This window comes from Furipterus horrens, unplaced genomic scaffold, assembly GCF_987537825.1.
Source record: "Furipterus horrens unplaced genomic scaffold, mFurHor1.1.pri manual_scaffold_3, whole genome shotgun sequence".
Classification (NCBI taxonomy): Eukaryota; Metazoa; Chordata; class Mammalia; order Chiroptera; family Furipteridae; genus Furipterus; species Furipterus horrens.
In genome coordinates this window covers 6,112,373-6,129,158 of record NW_028327173.1, presented here as the reverse complement: position 1 = coordinate 6,129,158, position 16,786 = coordinate 6,112,373, and the positions used below count along the sequence as shown (strand labels likewise).

Here is a 16,786-nt window from a genome sequence, read left to right as displayed (position 1 = left end):
TTCCCTGGGGTGTCCTGGCCTTAGGCCAGCTCCCCAGGCCCATCACCCTGAGAACCTTTGCAGATGAGGACCCCACCAGTGGGGGCCCACCCTGGCCCAGCTAGGCAGGTGCTTCCTCCCTTTACACGGGGCCCAGCTGGGCTGGCTGGTCTCCCCCTCCCAGAGGGCACAGAGGAAGGCCTTCCCCAAGTCCTTACTCGTGCTTAGTAGAGGCCAGGGGTTCCAGCAGCCCTCTCGGGCGTGCGCTGCCCTGCCCTGGCCGCAGGAACAGGGAGAGGTACCTGGCCGACTGGGAGAGAAGCCCGGAGTGGCTGGGGTCCAGCCCTAGGAATCATTAACTGTAGGGTCTGACGATGCCACAGTGCTGCCGCACCTGACACCTCCCCCAGCCAGGTTCACACTGGAGTTGGCTGGATGTGACCGAGGCAGTAGGCTCCCGGAAGTGCCTGGGGCTGGGCTCTGGCACCGCATAGGTTCTGCGGCAGGCTCGGTGGGTTTCCTGCGGGCATCAGACCCCTCCTGCAGGGGTCAGACCCCTCCTGCTCGCACTGCTCGGGGCCCACCCTGCTCCTCCAGGTCCTAGCAGGGCTGGCGACCTCCCACAGACCCCACATGAGCCTCCCGGAACCCCATCCCCTCCCTCCAGTCTGTCCTTAGTTTCTCACCCTTTAGGCCCGAAGTCTCCCTGGCCCAGTGCTGGCCCCGCGCCGGCCTCGTCCTCCGTCCCCCCTGGTTTCGCAGTTGCATTTTGCTGCCAGCACAGGGCACTGAAAAACTGCTGGCACTGCCAAAAACCCTGTGTGCGCTATGACTCCCCAAACATCCCTTTATTTTTATTGTTCTGTTAATTACTGTTTAAACTTTAATAAGTCACTTCGTCAGGAGGGGGGACCTGCCGTGAGCTTTTCTGTGCAAACACGGGGCCGGGAGTGACTCGGGTGTAATATAACCCTTTATGCGATGTGGGAATGTTTAGATTGTAACAGAAACTTGTTATTTTAATGACAGTTATGGGGTGGGGGGAGCTGAGCACAGAAGATGAGGAGGGTAGGCACAGCGGAGTCCCCACTGAAGGCTGGGGTGGTCTGGCCACACCAAGGCGCTCCCTCCCTGGTGCTGCCCAGCGTCCAGGCCCACCCCACAGGAGGTGGGCCTCCTGAGATGGGTGGGCGATCCAGGGCAAGAGGGTCCTTGGGCAGGTGAGGGCCCAATGAGACAGCTGGGGCTTGGGGGGAGGGGGAAGCAAGAGGGCACAGAGCTGCCGGATCCCTGGGCAGGGGCGGGGCCATGTGAGGCTGGACTGTCCCTGGTTGCAGGAGCCCCAGGGTGGGAAAGACGCAGCCCTTCCTGCTCTGGAGTGGGGGGGGGGGGGGCTGCTCACAGCCACCGTCCAGTAGTGTAGCAGGCACCATGCACTGCGCGGCTCTGTGCCAGACATGTCACCCCTGCGGCATCCCTGCCTCGCTCGAGAACACTGGGGCCCAGGGCAGAAACGTCACTGGCTTACAGTGGCAGGCCCGAAGAGGGGACCGAGTTGCTAACGTCGCTGTGTGTTATTTGGAAGCTGCCCGAGTCCAGGCGCCCGAGTGTGGTCCGGAGGCCCAGACATCGTCCTGCAATAGCAGGGCTGGGGAAGGCTGCAGGAACCGAGTCCTCCCTCTCAGCCCTTGGGCAGAGCTCCCCCTCAGGCCCCTCCTCTGCTCCCCACCAGGAGGAGGGGCTGCAAGGTGAAGGGGACGGGGAGGTGAGGGCTGCCCCCAGTGCCGCACAGGCTGCTTGTTCTCTTTCTCACAAGGCCGGGCTCCATCTCAGGGATGTAGGGGCTGATGGTGGCCAGGCCACCCCTCTTGTTCTGGTTATACCCCCCCTCCACACTCAGGCATTCCTGCCCCGACCTGCTTCCAGAGTGACACCTAGACAGGGAGCCTTTCCCCTGCTGGGGAGGGTCTCCTGAAGGGACCTCAGGACATGCGGGCCTGGTTTCCAACTTTGTCTGCACTCAGTCCCTCTGTCTGTCCATCAAGCCACAGAGCCGAGCTTCTGCTCTGTGCCAGCACTGGGCAGCAGAGACGAAGAGCCCATGCCTGGCGGGGTGAGTGAAGGGCTGTGAGAGGGCATGACCAAGGGTCGCCTGCCCCTGCTTGCCTGCCTGCCAGGACGCTGCCATCGAGCCCAGGCTTGGCTCATCTGCTCCTCTCGCTCTGCGGCCACCTCCCGGCCTGGCAGGGCCCGCGGTTCAGGGCCCCGGCTCCCTGGAGCTGAAGGCGAGAGCCCCCCAGATGGCGGCAGCGCGGGCCACGAATCGCTGAGGTTTTCCTTTTCCGAGCAGCACGTTTCCCTAAATTGTCTTTGCGTGCATGGGTAATGAAAGTTTATGCCCTTGTTAGAAGGACAGGCGGCCAGTCCAGTTAGAACTGGGGCTGTCTCCCCGCCAGCCCCCGTGGCCCCCACCCCAACAGAAGAGAGAGGGTTCGTGCGCACCCACACCCCCCCCTCCCCAGTGGGTAAGAAGGCTGTTAGGGGAAGGGAGAAGGGACGGAAAAAAAGAGAAAAAAATTCCATATTTGTGTAAGTTGCTTTAAAAGCATTTTATCATGTCATAAAAAAGGGAAAGTACTCTCAGAAATTGATCCTCTCCGCCAGCCCATTGGACAGAAGGACGTTGGGATGTTAATGGCCATCCTGCTCCAGGGTGGCTTATTAAAAAATTTATACATAAATGCTTAAAATTGCATAAATTATTTAAAAAAAACCAACAAAGTAAGCAATTTGAATTCCCCCTTTTCCTCCCCTTCGCTTGGTCCCGCCTCTGTGTCCCCCCTTTTCCAGCCCTCATCGCGGTCCTTCATCCCAGGCCGTCCCTCCCCGGGCTTCCCCCCTTCTCTGCACTTCCTGCCGCACCCCCGGCCCCGTCCGCCCTGCCCTCCTCGGGGTTCCCCTGCCTCACCCACAAATTAACGCAACGGCCAGCCCACTACCACACACTCACATGCACGTGCACTAATGAAAACACCACTAATAATGCCCCAAATCGCGAAATTAAATATTAAGGCCAGAGGAGGCGGACGTGGAGCGGGGCTGCCGCCACCGTAGCCGAACTTGGAGCTGATGAGTGTGTCTCTCGCAGGCGTGGAATGTCACCCACACATCCTGGAGACTGGAGTGGGGAGTTTTATGATGGTTTTTCATTGATTTGTTTCCCCAGCGCAGCTGCCGACCTCTATTGAGGGACAAACATAATCAGCACTGACGCAAATTAGATGGTTATTCGTTTTGAAAATTGACAGAAAAACAATAAAAAAGATGAAATGCTCCCAAATCAATAGATATAATGAAATTCAAATAATCCGAGAGATGAGGTCTCCATGGCAACTGATAATGTGGAAAAGAAAACAATTTAATAAAGGACAGACACACTTTGAAAACAGATTGGGCCCCGGGAGGGGGGCGGGCGGGCAGGCGGGCGGAGGGCTGGCGCGCGGGCTGGCGAGTGAAGGATCACTGTCCGTCCCAAGGACACCCGCCATCATTAAGCGAGGCTTTCGGCCCCAGAAAGTGCAGATTCAGGTTTTAATACACAAAATTATTTCAGGAGCAGTGAATCGGAAAGTCGTTTGTAATGACCTTCCTGAGAGGCCCGGGCGCGGGGCATGTTGGAGGCTGGGCGGCCTGGCCGGCTGAGTTATGGCATATTTGTGTTTTTATAGTGCGGAGGGGAGGGGGTGGGGGGGAGGGGGAGAGAAGGTTAAACAGTATTTACAGCTCAGTTGTTTTCAGAGAGGAAAGAGAAATAGAGTTCACGGGAGATGCGGCGGGCAGGCGGTGGGTGAGCCGGGGAGGCCTCCGGGGCAAGGTGGGAGAGGAGGTGGGCCTGGGGGTCTTCCACCCTTGGGCTGCCTTGCCTTGCCTTGGGGACCTGGAAGGGACGCCAGCAGAGGCCGAGGAGTGCCCCGGAGTGGCCTCCCTGCTCCAGCTCCCAGTGGTGTCTGCTAGGTCTGGGGCCCCTCTGGGGATGAGGTGGGAGCCTCGTCCCCGCTCTGCACGCCCGCCCCTGGAAAGGCTGCGGCGGCGTCTGCCTCTCCTGGGCCCGGCGGAGTTCTCTGCGCAGCCGCTGCTCACGCCTTCGGACGGCGCTGCCCTTGCTGAGTCCCGTGCCGTGTCTGGGGCGTGCCCAGCTTTGGGCACGTGGGCGAGACCTGGGCTGACAGCAGGCCCCACTGCAGGGGCCTGCGGCCACCAGCCTCCTGCCCCTGTCCTCCCCCTGTCCTCGGCTCCGTCTCTGTCCCTGCCCAGTGCTGACCTTGGGCACACAAAGGGGAAAACTTGGTCCATTTGGCTTGCAGAGGCAGGGGCCACAGAGAGGGACGGGGACCAAGCAGAGCCCCTCCCTCCGTAGTACTTCAGAGCCACTTGCCAGCAGGGCCGCTTGGGCACTGAGAGCCATTCCCCGGGGAGACCCCCCCCCAGGCTGCGTCTCCCCTCGGGGCTGCAGGAGCCGCGCCTGTGCCGTTACGGTGCCCACACGCAGCATTGCCGGTCTCCGGGCAGCTGTGTGTGCACGCGTGACTCTAATGTGATGGCACACATGCAGAGGCGCCGGGGTGTGTGCACGCGCGCATGGCCTGTGTGTGCGCCGTGTGTGTGTGTTTTAAATCTCCCCTGGGTGGTAACTCTTTTTTTCTCCCCTTCCTGTTGGGCTGTGACCTGGGAGAGATTGATAGCCAGCCTGTGCGGCGGATGCTAACGGTTCCCCTGATTTATAGAGTTACTTACGCTAAGTGAGGCCACTTAGACGCGTCTCGATAGTAAGCCTTTTAACTGGACTAAAAAATCATAATAAATAAATAAACAAAGAGGGGCAAGTAGGGCCCAGCAGCACCTTTCCCCCCACCCCCACCCCCGCTTGGAGCTGTTGGGGACCAGGGGACCTGACTGAGGACCCTGGGGAGCAGGGACCACTCCTCCCATCTGAAGAAGCTGGGTGGCCCTCCTGTTCTGAGCTGGGAGTGGGATTGGGCCCAAGAGGGAAGGACACCCTCCCCGGGGGGCACAGGTGCTGTCTGGGGGAGGGGCCCCCTGGAGGAGGCAGGGGAGGGAGCTGTTAAGGTGGAGATGGCTGTGTGCTGGGGGCAGCAGAGGGAGGGGGGGGAGGGCGGAGCCACCCAGGGAGCTGTGGGGAAGCAGCCCGAAGCCGAAGGAGAAGCCCATGTCTCTAGGAGCCGTTCCTTGGTCTCCACACTCCTCGCTCCTGTGGCACCTAAACTTTCCACAGCCGTGATTTTGCTTATAGCGACTTGACCGTCTGCCCCTCCTCTCACCTGAACAGCCCCTGCAGCAGGGACAGGACGGTCTGTCTGCTCCCATTGTACCCTCAGGACTCAGCCCAGGGCCTGGCCTATGGAAGGCGCTCAGAGCGCGTGTTCAGTGGACACAGGCAGAGCACCGGGACACTGGAGCTATAGCCCGTCAAGTTTAAGTTCCTAGGGGTGGAGGCTCCGACATTGCTGCTGCCTCAATAGCAGCTGCGTGTGGTGGGGGAGGGGATCTCAGACTGTGACCTCGGATGTCTGGGTCCAGCTGTAGTAACCCGGCTCTGGCACTAACGCTGGGTGACCGCGGGCAGTTCCCAACCTCCGCGGACTCTGCTTCTTCATCTGGGAATGAGGACAGGGCGGTGGCCATGTGGGGATGTTGGGGGACCCCCGAGGTGACACTGTAAAGTGCCCCCACTGTCCCCTGCCCCAGGGAGGTGCTCAGAGGCTGCCAGCACTGTGTCACTCTGGGCGGCGTGGGCCAGGGCCGCCACCAGAGTGACCCCGCAGTGCCTGTGGTCCCTGAGCCGCCCGGCAACAGGCACGCAGGTGGGCCCTGGACCACCCCCACCCCGGGGGACGGGGGCCTGGCCCTTGCCTCACCACCCCCTGATATACAGCGGGCATTAGGCCGCCCAAAGGGGACACTGCATCCTTAGGAAGAAATATGTCCTCATTTTTCTTAAACACCGTTTCCACTGAGTGAAATGTTTAGAAGGGACGCGCAGGGAGAACTTTATTTCCTACCAGGGAGTTCAGAGCCACCAGGCAGAGCCCATAAAGCACCCAGAGCCTGGTAGCTGACAGGCCGCCCAGCCTCGAAACACATTACTCAGGGCGGTGGGGGCGCTGCCAGGCCTGTCCAGCCCCGGGGAACTGCCGCCCCCCACAAGGCGGGACGCGCACATCTGAGACCTAAACTCTGGGCACTGCAGCCTCTGGTCCCCTGAGCCCAGGGCAGGGGAAGGCCTGGCGCTGGTCGGGCAAGGAGGGGGAGCCCTTTCAGCACCCTAACACCTCGTCCCCAGAGACCAGGGGCCGGGGCCCAGGTGCAGCTGCAGGAGCCCCCTCCCCGCCAGAACTGGCAGGAGCCTGGCCTTCTCCAGCCTTTGGAGGGAGAGATGAGATTCCTGCCAGAGCGGGCCCTTCTCCTGAGACCCTCCCTTCATTCGATTTCTGAAGCTGGCTGATTTGAATATTTATAAATATCAGTAAATTATTTATTGTAGCAATCTGCTGCACATTTTACCCATTGCAGTTAACACTTTAGGGGGCTCCGTGTTAGGGGAACCGGGAGTCGGGGGTGAGGAAGAGATGGGCGCAGAGGCCTGGGACTTCCTGGAGCCACCCAGCAGCTTTAACAGGGACAGCATGGTGGCCCAGCCTCTGGCTAAGCTCTGGCCTGCGTGACCTCCAGCTCTGGCGTATCCTCGTGGCTCCCGGAGCAGTCCCTCCCCTTTCAGATGGGACAGTGACAGCACCTGCCACGCCGGCTCATTACAAGGCATCGTGAGACAGGCCCGAGAGGGGCACGGAAGGTCCGATCCTGTCCCTCCTTTTCCCGCGCTGAGCAGGATCCATTCAGTCAAGAGACCAGAGCTGCTCACTGCGGGGCTGGTTGAGTCTGAAGCCCTGGGAGGGGAGGATCGGACCCAGGGAGCCAGGGAGGGGCCGTTTGTGACTGAGAGGGCGCTGGCCCCGAGCCCAGCCCTCTTTCCTCTCCTTTGTCCCCTGCCTCCTCCGGCCAGGTGAGGTTTCCTGGCCTCAGGATCTTGTGCCCAGGATTGGCACCACACTTGCCTGTCTGTCCCCTCCTAGGACTCAGCTGCCTCTCCCCAGGGCCTTGCCAGGCCCTGCGCTTGGCACAAACAGGCACCCTCTCACCTTACAGCCCTGCAGCCCTTTCACGGGGAGAAGCTTGCCCAGGGCCTGGAGTTAGCAAGGGGCAGAGCCAGGCTGTGGACTCGCGACTGTCTGACCCCCGAGCCAGGCCACAAGCACAGTGCGGGGCCACCTCCCAGGCCTCGCCCCAGCCGGCCCAGAGCCACGAGGCCAGCGGCGGGAGGCTGGGGGAGCCCCCAGGCTCGCTGCCTGTGTGCTCCTTTTCCCAGGCCTGGCCAGGCCCCCCACGGCTGCCCCGCCCCTTACCTCACGGGGGCGCCCATTCCTGGGCAGGCGGCACGGGAGTCCCCCCTCCCTTCCACCCTGCAGCCCAAGCCTGCCCCCTGGGCAGTATTGTTCCCAGAGGAAGTGTCCAGTGTAAATAGAGCAGCGGGCAGGCCGGTGGTGGGACTGAGATGAAAGGGGCGGTGACAGGGCCAGGACGGATGGCTTCCTCCCATTGAGGTCTGGCCACGGCGTTTATATTTTAGGGAAGAAAGTCAGGGAATGTTTACACGGACAGGAGCCTGGGGTCAGGCCACAAGGGGGGTAGTCTGCAGGTCCCGGGGCCTGATGGACAAGGGGGGCGGGGAGAAAGGCCCCGTGGGGTTGGGTGGGCAGGCAACTTGGCCCTCAGCTCTGACACCCCAGCCCCCGCCTCGCACGCGTTCCCCCTTAGTGAGGAAGGCCACTCTGCCTTTGCCCGGCGCTCCGGGCCCGCGCGCTCTGCTCACCTCCGCCGCTGGGACCAGCAGTAGAGTCAGAGGGAGGGCAACATCTGGAAGGCAGGTGGACTGAGGCAGAGCAGCAGCTGGAGGGCAGGTGGAGGGGGTGGAGGTGGAGCAAAGGGGCCTGCAGGCTGGGGGTGGGCCCCGGGTGCACAGCTGCATTGCAGCTGGCGGGGGCCAGGAGGGACCAAGCCAGGCGCACAGCCGAGATCAGGAGAGGGTGGGCCCAAGTGCCGGGAGGCTCCAGGATGGGTGGGGGCCCAGGGAGGGGGTGTCACCAGCAGCAAGTGCAGCCCTGGGAGCTTCTGCTTCCCTCTTCCTCGGGATAAATATTTATAGATTCATTTGCCGTCTGCCATACACACTTGGCTGCTTACCTCCCCGTAAAAATAGAGCAGGCTTCCCCACTCCCACCCTCCCCTCCCCCACCAGGGCAGGGGACAAAGGGGACCAGGTGAGGCCTGTTCTCTTCGCCATAGGCCAGCTGGAGGGAACTTGGTGTCACGGAGCCTGGCGGCTGGCCTGGAGGCTGGGTGAGGTGTGCGATTAGGGGCCCGTCACTGAGCTTTGCAAAGGAGCGCCACGGAGGTGCTTGGAGACTCGGGTGTGGGCAGCACAGACTTGGAGATGTGGACAAACATGGGCAGAGTGGGCATCCGGCCTGGGCAAGGGGGGGGCGCCCAGAGCCAGGGCCACGGGACTGGGAGGGCTGGAGGGAGCCAAGCCGACCCTTCCCCGAGGCTGGGCTGGGACCGTCCACGGGCAGCTGGCTTCAAGGAAGGGTCTGGAGTCACCGGGCATTGTATCATGCGGACAACTGTCCTTGTGTACGAGTCACCTGTGGGCCATCCCTGTCTGATTGTGCCTCTCAATGGGCTTCCAGGTGTTGGGGGTTTAGCGTGTTGATCCGTTATGGTGAAGCCTCTTGTAGCCATGAACCGGGGAGCAGCGCGCCTCCCCTCACTTAGCCTTTGATCTGCATGGAGGCTTGGACATGCCTGCTCCTGGTGGGGGACCTGTGAGGGAGTCCTGCCATCGAGGAGCTTTGACACAAAGTCACGAAGTCAGTGCGAGCTGAGAGTGTGTGTGGCATGGCCACCACCTACCACAGGGACACCAGTAGAAGTCGCTCACTAAGCGGAAGGATGGACAGGTCCATGGGCGGGCAGGCAGACGCACCACAAATGTATGTATGTGTGTCTGCCCTCCTTGGCCTCTGGGGCAGGTCCCAGGCTGTGTGGTGACGCTGGGCAGCAGCCGTGATGGACGTGGCTAGCACTCCGGCAGCCTTGGTAGAGTTGCGGGGTGTTCGCATTGGGCTGTCGTCTCCAGGGCTTAGGCATGGTGACCACGGCTTCTCAGGACTGGCCGGGCCTTCGGGGCTGCGGAGCTGGCCAAGGCAGAGAAGGCAGGGTAAGGCCTCAGGTGGGGCCAGGGGTCAACCCCGTGCTGCCGGGAGGGACGGGAAGGCACGAGGCTGGCACGCTGCTGCCTCCGCTCCGTCAGGCCGCTGTTACTCGCCAGCTTTGCCCCGCGGGCAGCTCCTGAGCCCACGTGCCCCTTTCATATTGATGGGGCCTGGCCCACCTGCCTCTCAGAGCAGGTGCCTAAGGCCACACAAGTGTAGGAAATGCTTCTGGGAACCAGGGGCTGGGAAGAAGCTGCCCCTTGTGTTTGAAGGGTCATTCATTCATTCATTCATTTACAAAATACTCCTTGAACCTGCTAATATGTGCCCGGCTTGGTGCCAGGCTTTGGGAGAGAGTGATGGGTGAGCTTGGCCCCCCTGAGCTCACAGTCCAATGAGGGGCTCAAGCATGTGCCAGAATCATGATTGGGAAGACCTTTGGCTTGGGGGCCGTGGGGGCAGAGCCTCCACCCCGGCTGTGGAGACGGGAGGCCATGTCTGACTGGCACGCCTCTGACCTCTCTCCCTGTCTCTGCAGCTGAAGGCACCCGGTGCACCGACCCGGCCACAAGCAAGCCCGCGATGGCGGCCAAGCGCAAAGGCGGCCTGAAACTCAACGCCATCTGCGCCAAGCTGAGCCGCCAGGTGGTGGTGGAGAAGGGGACAGAGGCTGGTGCCCACACCGAGGGCAGCCCACTGAGGCCCCAGGACAAAGAGCGCAGTGGCACCGAGTCGGGGACAGCCCGGGCCCCCCGCAGCGAAGAAGACAAGAGGCGGGCGGTGATCGAGAAGTGGGCCAACGGGGAGTACAGCGAGGAGCCGGCGCCCGCACCTGTGCTGGGCCGCGCAGCCCGCGAGGGCCTGGAGCTGCCGCCTGAGGGCGTCTACATGGTGCAGCCCCAGGGCTGCAGCGACGAGGAGGACCACGGCGAAGAGCTCCCCAAGGACGCCAGCGTGGCGGAGGAGAAGGACGCAGACAGGGCAGCCTCCAAGGACGACAGTGGCGCCAGCGCCAAGCAGGCTGCAGGTGGGTGTCTGAAGCCCTGGATGGGATGTAACCTGGTGAGGAGGCCCAGCGGCGAAGGAGCGATGTGTCCACAGAGCGCACCCGCCTCCCTCTCTCTTGTGACAAATGTGGACGCCTCGTTCCGACCCAGGGAGGCCCCCGGAGGAGGGTGGGCCGGGGCCAAGCCGATGCCTAGAATGGGGAGACTAGTTGGGCAGGGGGACGGGTGAAACACCGGGGGTGTGTTGGGGCCTGAGAAGGCATCGTCCCAAGTGTGAGAGCAGGCTTGGGCGGGGGCTGCCTGACACACAGTGGGTCTTCAGGAAGCAACGGGTGGGGGGCTACATGGGTGGACAGGTGGGCAGACGGACAGACGGACAGTGTGTGGGCAGACTACACACTCGTGCGGGGAGGAGCCTGTTGGAGGACACAGTAGCGGGCTTGCGTCTGGGGAGCAGCGGTGAGGGCGGCACGGGCCACGTGAACTGGCCGTGTGCAAAGGCTGTTTCTCCGAGCGCCGAGGACGGGCCTGGTCTCCCACTCTCCCACTGTCTCGCCGCCCACCTCCTCCCTCCCAGGGATCCCGACTTTCCTCAGCAGGACTTCATGGGCAGGGCACAGGGCTGCAGGATGGCCCAGCCCAAACACCCCATTACACCCACCTGCCCGGGACGCAGTCTCCCGGCTGACCTCTTTTCCACAGGGTGGCTAAGGCTTGGCTTCTCTGGTGTCCCCGTGGCCTTAGACTCAGAGCAACCCTGAGCTCCTTCTGCTCTAGGGAGAGACGGCCTGGGGTCCCAGGTGGGAGGGGGTAACCCTTAGGACTGGAAGCCCAGGATTTGGGGTCTTGTCTCAGCTCCCCAGCCTCCTTGCCAAGCCTGTGCCTGGTCCCCAAGCCTCCCCTGCCTGCTCCCCTGTCCCCTTCCCCCTGCAGTGAGGGGCGCATCTCCTCCCTGCTCGGGGAGCCCTGTGCAGCCACATAATTATGCATATAAGATATAAACAGAGCTGTTTAATTATCCTTCGCCACATCAGTGACAGAGTAATTAACAAACATTGCAAGATCAATGAGGAAAAGTGTGACCTTCAGTTTCCTCTGATAGGAAAAGCCCTTGCCGGTCCCAGACACAAGGTGATTGCGCTGGGCCTGAGGAGAGGGGAGGGACAGGGACAAGGGCCACTGCCCCGTCAGTGCCCCAGCCTCTCCCTCACCCTGCTCTGCGCTGGACTTCTACCTCCTGCCTCTTCTCCTCTGGGTGTGTGTTGGGGTGGGGGTGGGGGGCTGGGATGATGGGAGGCAGGGCTGAAAATACGGGTGGCCTCTTGGCCCTAGACCTCACCCCTCTTGTCGGAGGCCCCGTGGGACTGCAGTGTGTCATCTGGGCAGGCTTGCTCAGCCCTGGGCCCTGGAGGGAGCCAGCCAGAGCCCTTGCTACCCACCGTGGGCTTGGCTCCCGGGCCACCTCCTCTGGGCCCTGGGGCTGGGGAATACAGGCCTGTGGGCTGCCCCTGGGACCCCTGTCTGGTCCCCTCCCTGCTCTGAGCTGCCTGCCCTTCAAAGCCTTCTGCTTCTCTGCCATATATAGTGAGGGCTCAGCTGCCTCCAGCTATTTTTAGCCCCTTTTCCTGGTCTCTGAGCCACTGAATCTAACAGCGAGAGCCCACTCCTCCCAGGCTGGGCCCCAACCCCACGGAGTTTAAGGTCAGGACAGCAGCCCAGGCCACTGCCCCAGCCCCACGCCCAAGGGAACAGCTGTCTGCGGACTCTTTGAGTCACTCTGCCCACCTCAGGGGCCAAGTGTTGCCCACGACTGTCCTCGCCTCACCCGGTGGGGCCTCAGTCCTCCCAGGACCCCTCTGCCCCCTCCCCCAGGAGCTCAGAGCCTCTCTTTCACATCCCACGGGTTTTCTCTTCTGCGCAAGCCCAGGCTCGCTCTATGAGACCACTTCCAGGTGTGGTCTGAGAACCCCAAGCGTGGCAGGTGGGGGTGGGGGTGGGAGGAGACCCTCCACCTGCTCCCCTGCCTGAGTCCTGCCCCTCTCACCCCTTCTTTGGCCACAGCTTCCTCTTGACTGCTGTGTGGACCCCCAGCCTGGGCATGCTGGCTCTGGCGCGAGGGGCGAGGACAGGCACACCTCCCGGGGCCCCTGTGGGGCCCACCATCTGGTGTGCGCCCATCCCTGATTCAGGGCAGGGCACATAGTAGGTGTTCAGCCAGTGTTCAGCTCAAGAAGGGGTGTCTTGTGTGTGCCGAGGAGTCACGCCTCTGCTGGGGTGGAAGGTAGTGTGTAGAAGGAGGGGCGTCTCTGGAGAAAAATCCTGGAGCGGATTGGACCGCCATCCTGAGACTCGTCTTGGGGAGCTGGGCTTGGGGTCGGGGTGGCTTGTGTACCCTCACGTCTGTCACGTCGGGAGGCAGCAGGAATGGGAGCTTGGTGGTGAGTGTGTGCGCACGAGTGGACGCAGGTGGGGCAGAGAAGGGGCGCACTCGGGCTTGCTGCCCGGGGCCATCGGGGCCAGCCTCCTTGGGGTGGCCCACCTGCCCATGAGCACGAGTGACCAGAGGGTGACAGGAGGGTTGAGGGACTCGTAAATCTTGGCTGGGGTGGGGGCCCTGAGCAAGTCCAGGCAAGCAGATCGACAGGATCTCTGCCCCCTCAGCCTGTTATCCGGGACCATTCGTAAGTTGGGTCTCTGGCTGGGGCCAGGAGGCCAGGTCCTCCCAGGAGTGAGGTGCCTGTGTGTCATTTGTGGGGATCAGGGACAGTTGCCCAGGCAGGCTCAGCCAGGACCCCGTAACCCCACCCAGAGCGGCTCCCTCAGTCCCTGGGCTCCTGCATGGCTACCCAGCCACAGGCCCATGTCACTACCTGTCCCCAGTCCCTGGTATCACCCCCACCCCTAGAGGCAGGTTGGGATCTGGCCTTACTTCCAGTAAAATGACTTCTCTTTCATATTAGGCCAAAGCAAGAGAGCGGAGACATTTATGAAACTTTGTTTAATGTACTGAAAAGCCATCGGCCAGAACATTTAGGAAATTGATTTTCCTGGCATTGATGAACTCGTTTTATTTTACCCCAGTATTAATTACTTTTTTTTTAAACAAATTAATTTAAGAGTCGTAAAACCTAACAAGTGAGCCAAATGTCCATAGATCATGTCCAACTCCGCCCCCTCCCCACACGGGCCCCCTCCTCCCTCTATAGGTGGGGGCTCATGGCTCCTGTGCTTGGGGGGCTCCCCTACTCCCTCCCAGAAGTGACCGCCCATCCTCCCTGCCCTAGGAGAGGCCTCCTCGCTGCGGGACTATGCGGCCACCACCATGACCGAGTTCCTTGGCATGTTTGGCTACGACGACCAGAACACGAGGGACGAGCTGGCCCGGAAGATTAGCTTGGAGAAGCTGCACGCAGGCCCCACGCCCGAGGTGGCCGCCCCCTGCGTGCTGCCCACCGCGGAGGACGCGCTCAGCAAGCGGGCGCGCTTCTCCAAGTACGAGGAGTACATCCGGAAGCTCAAGGCCGGCGAGCAGCTCTCCTGGCCGGCCCACGGCGCTAAGGCCGAGGATCGAGCCAGCAAGGAGGCAGTGGGCCCCCTGCCCGGCCTGCGGCTGCCCAGCAACACGGCGCACCTGGAGACCAAGGCCACCATCCTGCCGCTGCCCTCACACAGCAGCATCCCCATGCAGGGCCTGGTGGCCCGTGCCTCCAAGTATGACTTCTTCATCCAGAAACTGAAGACAGGCGAGAACCTGCGGCCCCAGAATGGGAGCACCTACAAGAAGCCATCTAAGTACGACCTGGAGAACGTTAAGTACCTGCACCTCTTCAAGCCCGGGGAGGGCAGCCCGGACATGGGCGGGGCCATCGCCTTCAAGACAGGCAAGGTGGGCCGCCCCTCCAAATACGATGTCCGGGCCATCCAGAAGCCGGGCCCTGCCAAGGCTCCGCCCGCTCCCAGCCTGGCTCCCGCTCCCCTCGCCAGCGTGCCCAGTGCTCCCAGCGCCGCTGGGCCGGGGCCTGAGCCGCCTGCCTCCCTGCCCTTCAACACCCCCGAGTACCTGAAGTCGACTTTCTCCAAAACCGACTCCATCACCACAGGGACCGTCTCCACTGTCAAGTAAGGCACGCCCCACCCCCGCGTCCAGTCCCCTGCCAGAGGCACACTGCCCTGCCTCCGAAGCTCGTGTCTGTGGACACACACTCATACCTGACGCACATCTGCAGGGCACCCACACCCATACACGCTCAGATGCTCACACATGTGCTTCCACGCATGCCTGTGTGTGCATGCGCACATCCACACTTGTCCCGCTGCCTGCATGACCGCTCATACCCAGTTCCTGGCCTTGCACGCCACACATGCTACACACCTTGCTGCATACACACACTTGCTCACACTGGGTACTTCCGTGCATGTGTTCATCTGCTAACACACCCCCCATGGACTGCTGTCACCCCCGTTTGCCTGGGACAGGCTTTTCCTGCCTGCCACCACCAGGGCCAGAGAAGGGCTGTGGTTGGCTGGGAATGCCCTGCTCTGGGTTGGGGATTCTGGAGTCCAAACCGGTGGCCGTGGCTCCCAGGTTCAGAGCCTGGGCCATGGGGAAGGCAGCAAGAGAAGGTAGGAGGCCGGGGCGGGGGTGGGCACACTTAGCACAAACCCCTAGGCCAGTGATTTTTGGCCAGTGTGCCACAAGAATTTTTAAAACGTGCAACACTGACTATTCACTCAGGGGCACTGACCCCTTCTCCCTTAGCTTGTCAAATAAAAAAATGACAACAGCCAACAAACACAACAATAACCATCTACTGTGAATGAATTAAAATTATGTCTGTTTTTTGTCAGATCAGCAAAAAATATATTTTGGGGTGTGCCACAGAGTTTTAGTAATTAGTTTGTGTGTGTGCCATGAGACGGAAATCATTGAAAACCGCTGCTGTAGGCAATGGTAAAATGATTGTCCACATATCTCGTGGGGCTAAATGAGACCCTCTCCCCATGGGGACAGGCCACAAGCCTGGGGGCAGACCTAGGAAGCCCCCCTCTGGCGTGCGGGAGGCTTAGCGCCCCTCTTGCCCCTTCCCCTGGGCTCTCCCCCGTGATAGCTGGTGCCCTCCTCAGCCAGCAGCTTCCTCACTCGCAGTGTGCGAGGGGGTCGGGCCCCAGCTTCCAAGGCCAGTTAGAGCAGGCCAGGCCCGTGCCCAGGGTGCCAGGACCGCTCCAGCCCTGCCGGCTCCCGGTTCTTGCTGGCGCTGAGCTAACGGGGCCTGTGCCAGACGCCGGCCAGAGGACTTGCCTCCTGACCCCATTCAGCGAGGGAGAGAAGGGCCAGGGCTCCAGGGCAGGGAGCTGCCCCCCGACACTCCCGGGGCATGAGGCCACCCCGTCCGCTAATTGGCTGTGCCCTGTATGTCTCTCGCCAGGAATGGATTGCCCACAGATAAACCAGCTGTCACCGAAGATGTAAACATTTACCAGAAATATATTGCCAGGTAGGCCCCTGGGGAGGAGACTGCCATGGAGAGAGGTGGGGGGCACCAGGAATGCCTGGGGGCCATGGGACCCTACGTCCTTCTGACCACCAGTGCCAAGAGCTGCCCCGAAACTGCCCCGAGGGCCTGCCCTCTACCCATCTCTGAGGCCCCGCCCCCTTGATGACACGCCCTTAAACAGCTTGTACTCCAGGCAGGACAGGGTACCTGAAGGGGCCCAATGGCAGGGCCCGGTCACAGGTGAGTGCAGGGCACCCCTCCACAGCTCACACGGGGACCTGGGTGTGTGGGGGCCACTGTGGAACTAGCCAGAATGAGAACGGGAGGTGGCCTCTGTGTCCCCCCGGGCCAGGCCTTGACCCTCTGCACCTGACTCCAGACCTGCCCTGTTACATCCTTAAGGCAGCAGGATGGGCAGGTAAAGGACCTTCACCTCGACAGACGCCCCCACCTTGGGCCTGGCTGCCAGCGCCTGGTGGGCAGCACATGGCAGGGGTCGTGCCCCGGCAGCTGCCTTTCTGCTGATGGTCCAGGTTCTCCCGTCCCCGTGTGTCTCCGCCCCTCTGTCCCTCTCTGTCTTTTCAGTTTGCTCTGCTCTCTTTATTATTATTATTATCATTATTATTAGTGCCTCAGCAGATGGCCTTTTTGGCAGCTTCAGCTTAAATATTTATTTGCAAGCGGCTCTCCCCCATACAAGGGGGTTTCCTCCCGCTCTGTCCCCCAGGCTCACGTCTTCCTGGCCAGGCAGGCAGGCTGTGCCCCCCATCTTCTTCACAGTGGTCATGGCAGGCCCTCCCCAGGGGTCCACTCCGAGGCCCTGAGAACTACGGCCCACAGCATCGGGCCTGGGGAAGGCAAGGGGTTTTCTGGGAGATGGGCAGTGGCCAAGCAGCTGGAGCGCCTGGCTGCAGAGTTGGCTGGAGAGTGAACTCCCTGCCTTAGGAAACCAAAC

General features: G+C 61.7%; 1 protein-coding gene across 6 annotated transcripts in view; it reads left to right on the top strand.

Annotated features, from left to right (window-relative positions):
* The window catches only part of CASZ1 (castor zinc finger 1), a 144,737-nt gene that overhangs the window by 107,861 nt on the left and 20,090 nt on the right, over nucleotides 1-16,786 (top strand). For all 6 annotated transcript variants that reach the window (XM_090268583.1, XM_090268581.1, XM_090268582.1 and 3 more), the window contains 3 exons: nucleotides 9,868-10,356; nucleotides 13,621-14,455; nucleotides 15,763-15,831. In XM_090268583.1, the coding sequence (XP_090124709.1) occupies nucleotides 9,868-10,356; nucleotides 13,621-14,455; nucleotides 15,763-15,831 (1,393 nt within the window). The remainder of the gene's footprint in view (nucleotides 1-9,867; nucleotides 10,357-13,620; nucleotides 14,456-15,762; nucleotides 15,832-16,786) is intronic.